This window comes from Megalobrama amblycephala, linkage group LG2, assembly GCF_018812025.1.
Source record: "Megalobrama amblycephala isolate DHTTF-2021 linkage group LG2, ASM1881202v1, whole genome shotgun sequence".
NCBI lineage: Eukaryota > Metazoa > Chordata > Actinopteri > Cypriniformes > Xenocyprididae > Megalobrama > Megalobrama amblycephala.
The window spans coordinates 43,813,397-43,826,897 of record NC_063045.1 but is presented as its reverse complement, the minus strand read 5'-3'; the positions used below and the strand labels follow the sequence as shown (position 1 = coordinate 43,826,897).

The 13,501-nt window shown below is 38.1% G+C and overlaps 1 protein-coding gene across 1 annotated transcript in view; it reads left to right on the top strand.

The window, feature by feature from the left end:
* The window catches only part of parp14rs4 (poly(ADP-ribose) polymerase family member 14-related sequence 4), a 37,624-nt gene extending 33,792 nt beyond the window's left edge, over nucleotides 1-3,832 (top strand). The window contains 1 exon segment of the mRNA XM_048177836.1: nucleotides 3,078-3,832. Within this exon segment, the coding sequence (XP_048033793.1) occupies nucleotides 3,078-3,358 (281 nt within the window). The 3' untranslated portion in view covers nucleotides 3,359-3,832.
* Nucleotides 3,833-13,501: the final 9,669 nt, after the last annotated feature.

Sequence of the window (13,501 nt, the reverse complement as noted above, 5' to 3'; positions counted from 1 at the left end):
TGTACCTGCAACTTTCATTCTTTTTCAGCCAAAGAGAGAATCTTGAAGCAAGAGAATAACATCTGTGATGTTCCAGTCAAGATATATCCCTACTTTAAATCACTGGATACAGTCTTGTATGGTGGAAACAGACCACATTTGAAGCTGCCCGATCCCATTACAGTCAGTGTACATCCTGCCATCAGGGAGTTCCTTCTCAAGAAAGGGGAGATTTCCTCTATTAAAGACCAGATGAGCTCACACTTCTGCCAAATAAACATGGACAAACCTGAAGCTTTGCTCACTCCTGATTCAGCATTACTAAAACAGAAAGGACTTACCAGAAGACACGTTGATGACTGGAGTAAGAATGCCTGTGATGCCTTCATGAAAATAATGTCAAACTACACAACATCTGAGTGGCCGGTGTCACACCCCTTGTGGTCTAAAGTGGAGAGTGATGTTAAGGAATTGGTAAAGGATAAGGTTTTCACAGATATGAATGCCTCTAAAGGTGTCCTGACACTGGCGGGAATGACCCATGAGATAATTGGACTGAAACTCATCATGGAGAAAATTTTAGAGAGAGCAACAAATCAAATAGAGATAGAGAAGAACAGTGTGACAGAGCAAATGGAGATGTCTCCTGCCATGTACTCTCTGCTTTTACAAGATGGCCTGAAAAGTGCTGTTTCTCCAAACCTACACATTGACTACAACAAAAAAATGAACAGACTAAATTTATCAGGTCTTAATACAGAAACTCTTGCCTTCAAGAACTGGGTCCTTGAGAAGAAAATAAATATGAAACAGAGGCCCTTAAAGATTGACCGTTCAATTCTGGAGTTCCTGAGATCAGTGAATTGTGATGAAATGTCCACAGATCTCTTTATATCTCATGGAATAACTGCTGTCTACACAATCAAAAATGAAGATGTTGTTTTGACTGGGAGCACAGAAAAAGCACTTGTTGAGGCAGAGAAGAGGGTGAATATGGTTCTTACATCCAAAGACCTCATTATAGAAGATCAGGGTGTCCTTCAAATGCCAGAGTGGCAGGATCTCAATAAACAATTGCAAAAATCATTCAATACATCCAAAAAACTTTCTGTGTTTATAAATCTTTCACAGAGAGACAAAGTAATAGTGACTGGATTCAGAGATCCAGTGATAGAGGTCAGTGAGAACTTAGGAAGTTTCATTGTAGAACACGCTAAAATTGAAGAAACAGTTCGTGTCAAATCACATGCAGCAGTTAAATTCATAAAAGACAGAAAATCACAAGACTGGCAGCATTTTATGAAGTCTGATAAAATTAAAGTGAATTTTGATTCCAAGAGACCCTGGATCAAACTGTCTGGAGAGCGTGGATTTGTCCAGCCAGCTTTGACTTTCTTTAAAAGGTTGGCAGATTCTCTCTACACGGACACACACATCATTAAAAAGGCAGGAGCAAAGAAGTACTTCAAGGAACAGGGTAAAATGATGTTCTCAATGCTGTTGAAGGAAAAAAGATTTGTGGTGGTGCTCCAGGAAGATGACATGCTGGAACAGGAAGAGAATGTTTTTTTCCCAGGTACAGGTTACACAAACACGCGCGAACACACACACACACACACACACACACACGCACACACGCACACACGCACACACGCACACACGCGCACATACACAAACACACAAATGTAGGAAGATAAAAATTGAGAAATTGAGATCTCTTATACATCTTTGTTTTTTATCTTTAGGACGCCTTGGCAGAGTCTCCACTTGGCAGAGTCTCCAAAAAAAAACAAGCATATTCAGAATATCCAGTGAAAAATTAGTGGCCAGTACATTTAAGGGTCAGTAAATGAACTAAGAAACAATCAATCAATTTAATTGAAAAAGTTTAACAAAAATTATTGAACCCTATTTTCTTTTTATCAAACCTGCAGACCATTTGGGGGAGATAAACTCTGAATCTCCCACAAATGAAGAGTTTGTGATGGTGGTTGAGGAAATTGAGCCAGCTGTTTTCCAACTGTGTGGAGAGACACCAGAGGACCTGAGGGAAGCCAAGGACATCATCAACAGCTTGATAGTACGGGAGCATTTGACCATCCCAATCCATGACCCAGCCATTGCTCATTTCACCAAGGAGGATGTAGAAATGCTTAACTCCATGCAGAGGGAGTTCACAGTCAGTGTCCAACTCGAGAAGAAAGGACAAGATTCTGTCATCACATTGGAGGGCCTGACAAGAGACGTTCACAGTGCAGAGAGTCGTATTCGGGACGTGATCCGCAAGGTGGAAAGAAATGAAAGCCAAAGATGCCGCATCAGAAACTTTGATGTGCTGACAAATTATGAGTCTGAACAGACCTATTGGAAGAGACAGCCTTCAAGTAGAATCAGTATTAATAAAGGAGTATATGTGGCTGATTTATTTGGCAAAGAGGCCATAAGAGGGAGAATGAGAATTGAACCAAACAGAGTAGATCTGCAAGGTGAGAATATTATTTAAATTAGACATTGATTAAAATGCCATCATGTACAAAGAATAGTTTTTCATGTTTTTGTTCTTCTTGTCCATAGAAGCAGCTCAAGGTTCTTTGCCTTCACACTGGGAGGACATGAAAGGAAAGCCAGTTGTTCTTGTAAAACTCACAGCAGGCTCAAAGGAATATGCAGAAGTGGAGAAAGAGTTCAGAAGAACTGGACTGTACTCTAACATTATTGAAGTAAGACTAGACTGAGGAGGAGTACTGTCCATTTGTTAGTTTTGAAAGGTTTTGGTGTTGTAATTTAGCACTATGGTGTAATGATGTTTTATTAATCTGAATGTTTATTCTTGTCTTTAGATTGAAAGAGTTCAGAACAGCGCACTTTGGAGAAACTATATGATCAAAAAGGAGGAACTGGAAGACAAAAACAAGCACAAAAACAATGAAAAGCGTCTCTTCCATGGAACTGGCCAAGATAAAACAGATCAGATCAATCATCACGGCTTCAATCGCAGCTATGCTGGGACGCATGGTATCAGTCAAATTCAGCATTCATTTTATTTGCATGTTGTATCCATCCGTGCCAACAGTCTAATGCTGTTGTTCTGTTTTTAGGAGCCATGTATGGAAATGGGACATATTTTGCTGTGGACCCGAGATACTCAGCTCAAGTCTACTCTAAACCTGATATCAACGGACATAAACGCATGTATCTTGCCAGGGTGCTTGTCGGTGATTTCACTCAAGGAAAACAAGGCCTTCCTGTTCCCCCTGCGAAGAGCTCCAATATTGCTGATCTCTATAACAGTGTGACTGACAACATCAACAGCCCAACCATGTTTGTGATTTTCAATGATGTCCAGGCTTACCCAGAATACCTAATCACCTTCCAGTAATGATTATGTGATCTCAGTTTCTGTCAGCTAGTGTTTTTGCTGCTGTTTTACGTTGATCTGGTGAATCTGAACACAGAGATATGTGTAATATTTATGTTTATCATAATGCTCATAAATCATAAAAACTGAGAGAACAGTCATTTAATCCTGAGAAAGTCTTTGTATAAACCCTAGTACTTTTAGACTGTCCACCCTTTTTAGCTACTGATTTTTACAAGGTAGCTGTCTGACTCTGAGATGATGAATGGGAACATGGTTTGAATAACATTAGTAACACATTATTAGCTGTTTGATAAAAGTCAACCCAATTACTGTTATGTGTCTCAACATTGTAGAGAGCGATACATAAAACGCATTACGATTCCGATACATCGACTTGTAGATGACCCTATATAATTTACTCTTCCTCTTCTTCTGAATCAGTTTCTGGTTCAAAAATATATGGCTGAATTAAACCAGAATTTGCACTTGCCACTGTGCAGCGTTTACTTCAGTAAAGTTTACCAAGTGGATCAGGTATTCTGAGCTGGTGTGATTGAGTGGAGGCGGGGACTAATTTTTATATTCATGGATCCGCGTATGCTAAATGAAGCAAAGGTGTAGAGTTACTAGTGCCAGTGTTCTGAAATATTTGGTGTCTGAGATTTTCAGTGACACTGGGCGGAGCTTACGTGAATATTCACGAGTTTCCCGTTTCGTGTTAAAGCGCCACTGAAAAAAGTAGTGCATGGCACGCTGCTCGGATTACAGAATCTGTTTTCGGTAACATAATTGCATGTCAGTGTTAGGATGGCTTGAGGGTGAGTAAATCATGGGATAATTTTCATTTCTTTAAAGAAATGTTTGTTTCAATTTCCCCACAACAAAAATCACGAATGTCCCACCTTTTATCAGTAATGATGTCATCAGGAAAGAGTTGCAAAGATTTGGATTAATAGCAAGCCCAGTGAGAATGATTCCTGTTAAATGGGTGGTTGATTATGAGTTCACTTTTTAAACTTTAGTTAGTGTGTAATGTTGGTGTTAGAGCATAAACAACATCTGTAAAGTTACTACGCTCAAAGTTCAAAGCAAAGGGAGATATTTTAAAGAATTCTCTGTTACAACAAACGGCTGGTAGGGACTACAACAAGCTTCTTTATGGGTTAGTGACATCACTATCCCTAAAATTTACATAAACCCTGCCCCCGAGAACATGCAACAAAGGGGTGAGGCCGTTATTGCAATACGGTATGTAAGATGATAACATATGTTATAACCTTAATTAAACTAAACTGTTCTGTCTTCATGCAGCATATATTCTTTGGCTCTGTAGGCATCTTACAACAGTTCCCACACAAGCAATTTATAGATTATCATGACAGAATATGTTAATCAATGACTTTAAGATAGTTAACTCCACATCAGCTACATAAATTAATGAACTAACCATTCAGAAATATCCTGTTGCATTCTACATGCTGTCACTTCTTTAAAAATTCTAAAAAATGTCTGTGATGTCAAACAACTTCCCTGTGCAAAGGATCATGGGGGCCCGAAGTGTCCATCAGTACCCTTCGAAATCCTTCATTGTGAAGGGTCCTTTGAAGTGAGCACTTCAGTTTGGAATGACCCTTCAATATGGCGGCCATGATTGTTTTCACCCCAAAGTGCCCTTCGATGGGTGATATATCCCGTTTGGAACGTACCGAAGAGCTCTTGAAACTCCACCCTCTTCTTGAGAGCAGCAGCTCATTTGCATTTAAAGAAACACAAAAACTGAGCGTTTTTGCTCACCCTCAAAAAGTGACAAATGTAACATGCTATAAAAAATTATCTGTGGGGTATTTTGAGCTAAAACTTAACATACACACTCTGGGACATCAGAGACTTATTTTACATCTTGTAAAAGTGGCATTATATGACCCCTTTAAAACATTGGGCTTAAACACTTCTGTCCACCGCCAGGTCTGTATGTTTTTGACTTCGCCGGAGTGTACTCTGGAAGTTTTGTTCCATTAATCAAGGAGAGAACTCATGATTTACACAAGCACTGAAAGCTTGTGGTGTTTCTTTGAAAGTGGTCACCTAGGACACAAACATTTTACATGCCTACATGTAGACAATCAGTGGCCGTCTACATTATGTGGGGATGTTAACGATGCAAACAAACCAATATTAACACGCTACAGAAAAACAGAACTGAGACACAGGAGAAAGGAGCTTCAGAAGAGGTGAGTGATGATAATTTAAATGCTGTAAGAATTGAGTGTTTCTGTTCCTGAACAAGTTGCGACTGTAACTGATATGAGTGAAGCTTAGGGAGGTGATGAAGGAATGTGTGAACACAAGCAGGAGTTTCTGAAGAAAATATGACTGATGAATTAGATGAAATGAGGTTTCGGTTAACAAAGTACTGTTATTAGACGGGAAAAAACAGGAAAAGCAAAGATAACGAGAGGAAAAGCAAAAGAAAAATGCAATAATTTTCTCTGGATATTTACTTTCTTTCTTTCCTTCCCTCTTTCTCATGGAAGTATTGCAGGTGGGATCCTTTAATGTTAATGCGATGAGAGGTGGGAGAAAAAATTTGCTAGTTTCAGAGGTTATACATTTGAAAGATATAGGTGTGATTTTCTTACAAGAGACTCATAGTGATCACAGCAATCAGGCTGAATGGGACCTATGATGGGAAGGAGAAAAAGGTTCTTTGTCATGGGTCCAGTTTCAGTGTTGGTGTAGCAGTGGTGTACTTTTTTCTTCTGTATACTGTTAAAGTGAAAATCTTATCTGTATCTAATCTTATCATTAGTAGCCAATGTGATTAAAAATCTGAACCTATCTTATGTATGGAGGGAACTGTTACAGTCACCGTCACGTCACGTTCTATTTGTTTTGGTTTGCATTTTGTCACGTTCCTTTGTTCTGTTTCCCACCACATTCAGTCACCATGGACACTCATTGGACCACGCCCCCTTGTAAACCTGTTAAGCTTGTTTGTGTCAGTGTATGTAAGTTCCTGTCTGTGTTCATTTGTTTGTCAGGTCTTGTTTGTACTTGGATGTGTTGGTGTATGCTCTGCTCTGGATTCTGTGTTTCTCCCTGTTTGCTCTACCAGCATCCGTAACCGGAATATAATCTGTTTACACATCAGTATGCATGGGTGAAGAATAATGAGAAGTAATGAGAAGGTTTCTGCTGCATTGTTGGTTAGACTTTATACATCATGTAATATAAGGAGTTAACTATTTTCCCACATCAATGTCTGATCAAAAATCTCTATAGAGTGTACTTTACTAAAAATAATGCATAAATGTCATTATTGGCATTTCAATGCTAAATTATTAAAATAAATATTTTGGTGAGACTTTCAAGTTATTTTGGCAGACTTAGAGAGTGAAAAGAATTGCTATGAAAATTGCATTCAATGGTAGGAAATAGGTATGGTACAAATATGGAATTTTTGCCAAAAAAGCTGCAGCCTAACTTTTCTTGGTTAAAAATGATCCATAACCAGCCAGTGTTCAAAACTATCTCCTTAGCCCGATTTGCAATAATAAGCTTGAAATAATGTTTTTATTTGGAGTGGTACTGGTAGGTTTCCACAGAAAAAAACAATTTCCTTCTGAAAAATTCAGATGAGCAATATAGAAACTAACTGCTTTAAGACCTTCCAGTTTTAACCACATAGCACTTTTTTTTTGTTTTTTTTTTAAAGAGACTGAGCTTACAAGTCACGGCTGCAGTTAAAGTACTTTCTAATGGACTTACTAATGGAATAGTCGGACTGTATACCAAATTTTACAAGGCATTCCGGCCTGTTCTTGGACATGATTACTTTGAAGTTCTTCAAAAAAAAGTATCACTGAAGGAATCCTTCCAAAGACCTTTCAGGGTGCAGTTCTAATGCTGCTCCCTAAGAAGTTGGATTTAACACTCTTAAAGAACTGGAGACCTGTGGAAATTTTGTGTTCGGATTATAAAATCATTTCCAAATGTTTGGCAAACAGATTAAATAATGTACTGTATGTAATCATATATAAAGATTAATATACTGCATAACAGACAGATCTATTGTAGATATTATACATTTATTAAGAGACTTGTATGACTATGCTTGTATACTTGTGTCCGTGAGATCTCGTCTCACTGTGAAAATGTTACTACATTCAACAGTTGTGTGGTCTTGAGGTCCAGACAAATCTTCTAGTGTGTGCATTCGGAGGATTATCATGCTAAAAATCAGTTTTGGTCTCCCTCAGTTTTGGTCTCCCACAGTTTTAAAATCGGTTAAAATTTGAAAATAGTCTAGTGTGTGGCCAGCCTTAGCAAACGGGTCAGTGCACAAGAATAAAGCTAAAGTGATGAAAGCAAGCAATGGAGTCAAGAGGGGCAAACAGAATGCTGTAATTTTACATCATCTTACCTAACATGAGCAGAGTAGAATAAAGAAAGTGTTCAGCATGACTGATATTCAAAAATGTAAGCAGACGCTGCTTTGTTTATGGTTTACACCTTTTTGAATGACAAATATACCCTACCCTAAGAAAAGAACTAGCAGAAAAATTGTGAGGGCCTGTTGGAGAAAGTATGTGCTCGGTTGTCTCATTAGAAATGATTCCCAGCCCCAGCTGTCCTACAAGGAAAGGGTGCTGATATGTAATAACCTATAGCCTCTTCCCGTTTTGGCACAGAATGATGATCCTTGAACCTCCAGAAGACCTTGTGAGACAACTTCAGAGATAACTGGTGGATTTTTTTTTTTTTTCTGGTCAGGACAGCACTGGTTAAAGGCACCAGTGCTGTGTCTGCCATTGAAGAACCATTGCTTTTTAAGTCTGCACTAAATCTGGACATCAAGACACATTACTCAGGAAAAGTCTGTGGGCTGCAAAAATTACAAAAATCGGACACCTAATACCTGAAGGTGAATGGATGTCAGCTGAGATTTTTGCTGTAAAACTGAGCATTAGATTATGCAAAGAAAATTGTGGCAAAGAAAATTATGACTCAGTTTTTGCCACAGAGTTATAGACATTCCTTTAAAATGTTTAATGGAGTGATGGACGTATTTAACTTTCTAGAAGTGAAAATTGCAGTTGAGACTGAAACTGAGGGTGGCCTTTTATCTTTTAAGACACCTCAGTTGGGAGTTTTCAGTAAAGATACTACATCCTCATGTTCTTCCAAATGAAAAGAAGTCTAAATTGCAAGAGGTGTTTGAATTAGGTGCATCCCCCAAGGGCAGCTGGAGAACCTTGTACAATGAAAAAATAATCTTCAGTGGAGGTTTATGCATTGTATAATATCTACTAACAGACATAGAGCAGATAGAGTTGAGAAAGAGGCTTAACACAACTTCATTAAAACATTAACTTTTTTCAAGATTTCTTATCAGAATATATAATCCATTAACAAAATTCACCAACAATAATACAATAAAATATATACATAAATACAAATGTATACCTTTACACTTCATATATGCACACACATCTCTAAATCTTTAAAACCAACATATTTTCCAAAACCTCACACAAAACAGAAAACATTTAAATATCATTAATCAATGTAAAATATGTAGGCCTATATTCAAGATTAATTCTGGCATTCACCATTGTTTTAAAAATGTAACTTTAAAATGTACAAAATTTTCTTACGGGGGAGCATGCCCCTGGAACCCTAGAGCAGTGGTCTCAAACTCAATTCCTGGAGGGCCACAGTCTTGCACAGTTATGCTCCAACCCTAATTAAGCTGTTTCCAGTGCAGAAACTTCCCCAGGATCTAGGGACTTTGGAGTGGTAATCGGTGTGTTTTGACCACAGGGACCAAATTAAGTTCTGGGTAAAATCTTTCCCCTCAGAAATTCCCTGCTCACTAGGTAGTACTTTTTCAAAGTTCAAGAACCTTCTGGGGTAGGACTTGGGCACTGAACATGCTGATTGGTTGAGTTCATGCAGCATTTTGATTGTTTGACTCCATGCAGAATTTTATTTTAACCACCATTTTTTAAAGTTTTTTGCAGAGTGTGCAGTAAGAGTTGTTTGCTATTCGAATCAACAATGGAGTTTAAAAATTACAACCGATGGACCGACGATGAGTTTCAGGCTTTTTTATGCAAAGTTCACACTACATGATTATAAGCCTGATTTAAGCCAGATTTTCAAGTTAACGAGCTCACCGACAGGTCAGGCTGTGATCGGGGGCAAATCAGCAGTGTTCGCCAATCTTAAAGTGTGAACTACTCAATGGTGCATCAAAGAGCTTTGCTGATGCCTCTGCGACGCCTCACCGATGCTAGAGACCAAATATCTAGCATGTGGTGTCAAGTGTTACGGCGAGCTACAGCCAATAGCTGTTTCCATCACACACCGTGAACACACACCCAGAACAGTGAAAAATATCTGAATGGGTGAAATGCAGAGCACGAATTGTATGGGAAACATACTTGGCTACATGTCACACCACTAAATTAAATTATTGGTTAACATTTAAATGTAAATGTGGGGATTTTTCAACTTGTGTTTTCATTTTTGTGTCTAGTGACGAATGGCAAGGACATCGAGAACAAGCTTGAAAACACAAAGAGCAACACTGATTCTGAAGGTACCATGAAGCACAGCTTGTTGCAGCTCATGTATCCACTTTTACTACTTAAACTTAAACTACTGAAGCCCTTGTTTACTTTGAAACTACTATAGTGTTCTGACATTTGCTGGTCTAGTTTGACACACTATTTTCACATCAGTGCTAGAACAACTATTAATATGGGAAAAGAGGTTTGTAGGCTAACATTTCTGACTCGGTGGGTTCGGGAGCAGATGGTGACAGATCTTCACCAAATGAATCCCAGCTCGATGGTTCAACACCAGCAACACTGTTTCTGGACCTGTTCCTCTGCAAGGCCTACTCCCAGAAGTGGGGAGCTGACACCCTTCTTAGAAACCCTCCTGACACAACAGCAGGAGCAAGCTGAGAGATATAAACAGAGTATTCAGTCCATTTCCTCTATTCTTGGTCATGCAGTGCAGTGCTTCAAGCGCAGTGCACAAGCAGCAGAGATAAGCACGTGGTTGTGAGGCCCTGGTTAATTTGGGGCAACAAGACAACAACATATTACAACTGCACAGCACAGACACCGCATTGGTTAAAGTCACTAATGACTTTCTAGTAGCTTCTGACTCAGGCTCCCTGTCTCTTCTCATTCTCTTGGATCTTAGTTCTGCCTTCGATACTATTGACCATGCATTATTACTTAATCGTCTGGAAACTGTATTTGGTTTGTCAGAGACAGTTCTTGGCTGGTTTAGGTTCTATCTTACTGACCGCAGTCAATTTGTTTTTATGGGTGGCTATAGGTCCAAAGTTGGTTCTGTACATACTGGTGTCCCACAAGGGTCAGTATTGGGTCCATTACTGTTTAGTATGTATATTTATCCACTTGGTCAACTACTTAGATCACTAGACCTTAATTATCACTTTTATGCCGATGATACGCAGATTTATATCCATTCAAGACCAGGTCAACATATCAGGGTTCCTACACATTTTCCATTTCAAAATTCCATACTTTTCCAGACTCAAATTTCCAGACCTCCTTCCAAACGATTTTCTGCCATTGGTAAGCCTCAGTCTCCTTTTCTATGTTTTCTCTGCTTCATGTTTGTAGTAGGGGTCTTACAGTCTTTTAGTGATTTTTAAATCAGTGTTTGATTGTTGAAATAAAGTTTTGTATTTAGTATTCACATCTAGGCCCTTCTCTTCTTAAAACTACGTTCCTGTGTGACTTCTGTTGGGGATTAATCTACAAGTATTAATATATTCCCTGTTTAAAAGGGTAGTGACTTTGTTTCCCTTTCTGACCATACCACTTGCTACATAGGCGTAAATATTTAATTTGTTTAACATTCTAATAATTCAACACATTTACTTCGTAGACATCCTTCTCTGATTTATCCATTCTGTTCTGTTGTCAGTATTTGTTGGTATCAAAACATTTCTATAGAGTAGCCTACGAGTACGAGTAGCCTACAAAAGCGCAGTATCAGTTTCCGTAATATTTTAGAAATTCATAAGTTTACAAACATCTGCAAAGTAAAAAGAGGTGTAAAAGGTGATGTGTAGGGGGGTCTGGGGGCATCCTCCCCCAGGAGAAGATTTTTGTGATTTTAACATGTAAATTAAGCATTCTGGTGCACTCTGACAAGAAAATAAATGGGAAAACCAACATTTGCTTCAAGTAAAAAAAATAAAAATAACTAAAAATAATAATAAATTATTGACAGTAGGGCTGAGAATTGACACAAATTTCACAATTGAATGCGATTTTGATTCAGAAGCTTGCTTGATTTTGATTTTGAAAATTTTGATTTTGAACATTTTTGAAAATTTGATTTGATTACCTTCGATTCAATATTGATTCATTTGGGGCCTATCAGGTACATGGCAAATTTCCTCAAAGAAAAAAAAAATCTCTCAACTAATGCTATAAATTTTACAAGGAACCACAGCTGGTACATCATTATAATATTAGGTTAAAACTGATTTGCAAGCTACTTTCATATAGGCTATATTACACATAAGGAAGTTTATATAAATTTTTAATGACAATTATTTTTCTACTCTTTTTTTTTTTTTTTATCTAGGCCTAAACATTTAAATGGTAGCCTATACCTCAGAAAAGCCGTTCAATGGCCAAAAACAGATACATTTAATATCGAAGCACATGTTAAGTACAAATACAATGAATATGCAATAGCCTATAGTGCATATATTTAGCAAAATGCTCCTCTTGAAGTTCATTTTTGTAGCTGAATAATGAGTTTTTGGCCATTGAACAGCTTTTCTGAGGTAGGCTAAATGTGATATTTTACATGCTGTTTTATTGATGCCTTTCTGCAGTTGAAACAATGATTGATCGATTGCATGTGATACAGAATTCAGTAAGTTGTACTTTATCTTTCAACATACCTTCGGATGTTCAATCATGTTTATTTTGTGCCGTAACTAGTAAAGCAGAAGAGATGGTCGGTTCACTAGCGCTACAGCGATCTATCATGCCACAGAGCACCAAGAAAGATCACGACTCACTCCAGTCTATGGGAAAGTAGCCCATTTTCGATTCTTGTGAGAATCCTGAGACACACACTCGCCCTGAAAAAAACCTCTTCGGATCTACACGATTCACATAAATTATGTATTTTGAATCAAAAGAGCTCATTTCGCTGTAAAGTGTCTAGTTTGCAGGTATAATAAATTAGAAAACTGAATAGAGACAATAGTCTGGAAACACAAATATTTTTCCATACTCTGATTTCTTTTTTCCATACTTTTCCAGACCTGGAAATTACTCAAATCAAATTCCATACTTTTCCATACTTTTCCAAACCGTGTAGGAACCCTGACATATGGACATATTTAAATGGCTCTAAAACGGACATTATGCTCTTAGGCTCTCCTCATCAACTGCGAAATGCTGGTGGTTCTCTTAATTTGTCTATTGATGGTGTCACCTTGGAGTTTCAAGGCAAACTAAAAAATCTTGGTGTCATCTCTGATGCCACGCTGTCATTTGAACCTTTTGTTCAGAATACGGTTAAGACATCCTTTTTTCACCTCAGGAATATAGCACATTTACATCCTATGTTGTCCTTTGCTGTGGCTGAGAAGTTGATAAACTCTTTTGTCTTTTCACGTCTTGACTGCTGTAATGGTCTTCTAGTTGGAGTATCTAAATCATTACTCAACAAACTTCAATATTTGCAAAATTCGGCTGCTAGAGTACTGTCTGGGGTCAGGGCTGGTGATCATATTACCCCTGTCTTGAAGTCTTTGCACTGGCTCCCTGTCAGGTATCGCATTGATTTTAAAGTCCTTATGTTAACATATAAGGCTTTGCATGATCTGGCTCCTCAGTACTTGACTGATCTTTTAATGCCTTACACACCATGTCAAAATCTGTGTTCCTCTCAGAGTGGACTCTTAGTTGTTCCTAAGACACGGCTTCGCTCCAGGGGTGATAGAGCATTTTCTTCTTATGCTCCTAAGCTTTGGAACTCTCTCCCAGCTGACATCAGGGAAGCAAATACATTAGTGACTTTTAAATCTCTTCTTAAAACATTCTATTTTAGGATTGTTTTTACTTGATTAATCTTTTTATTTTA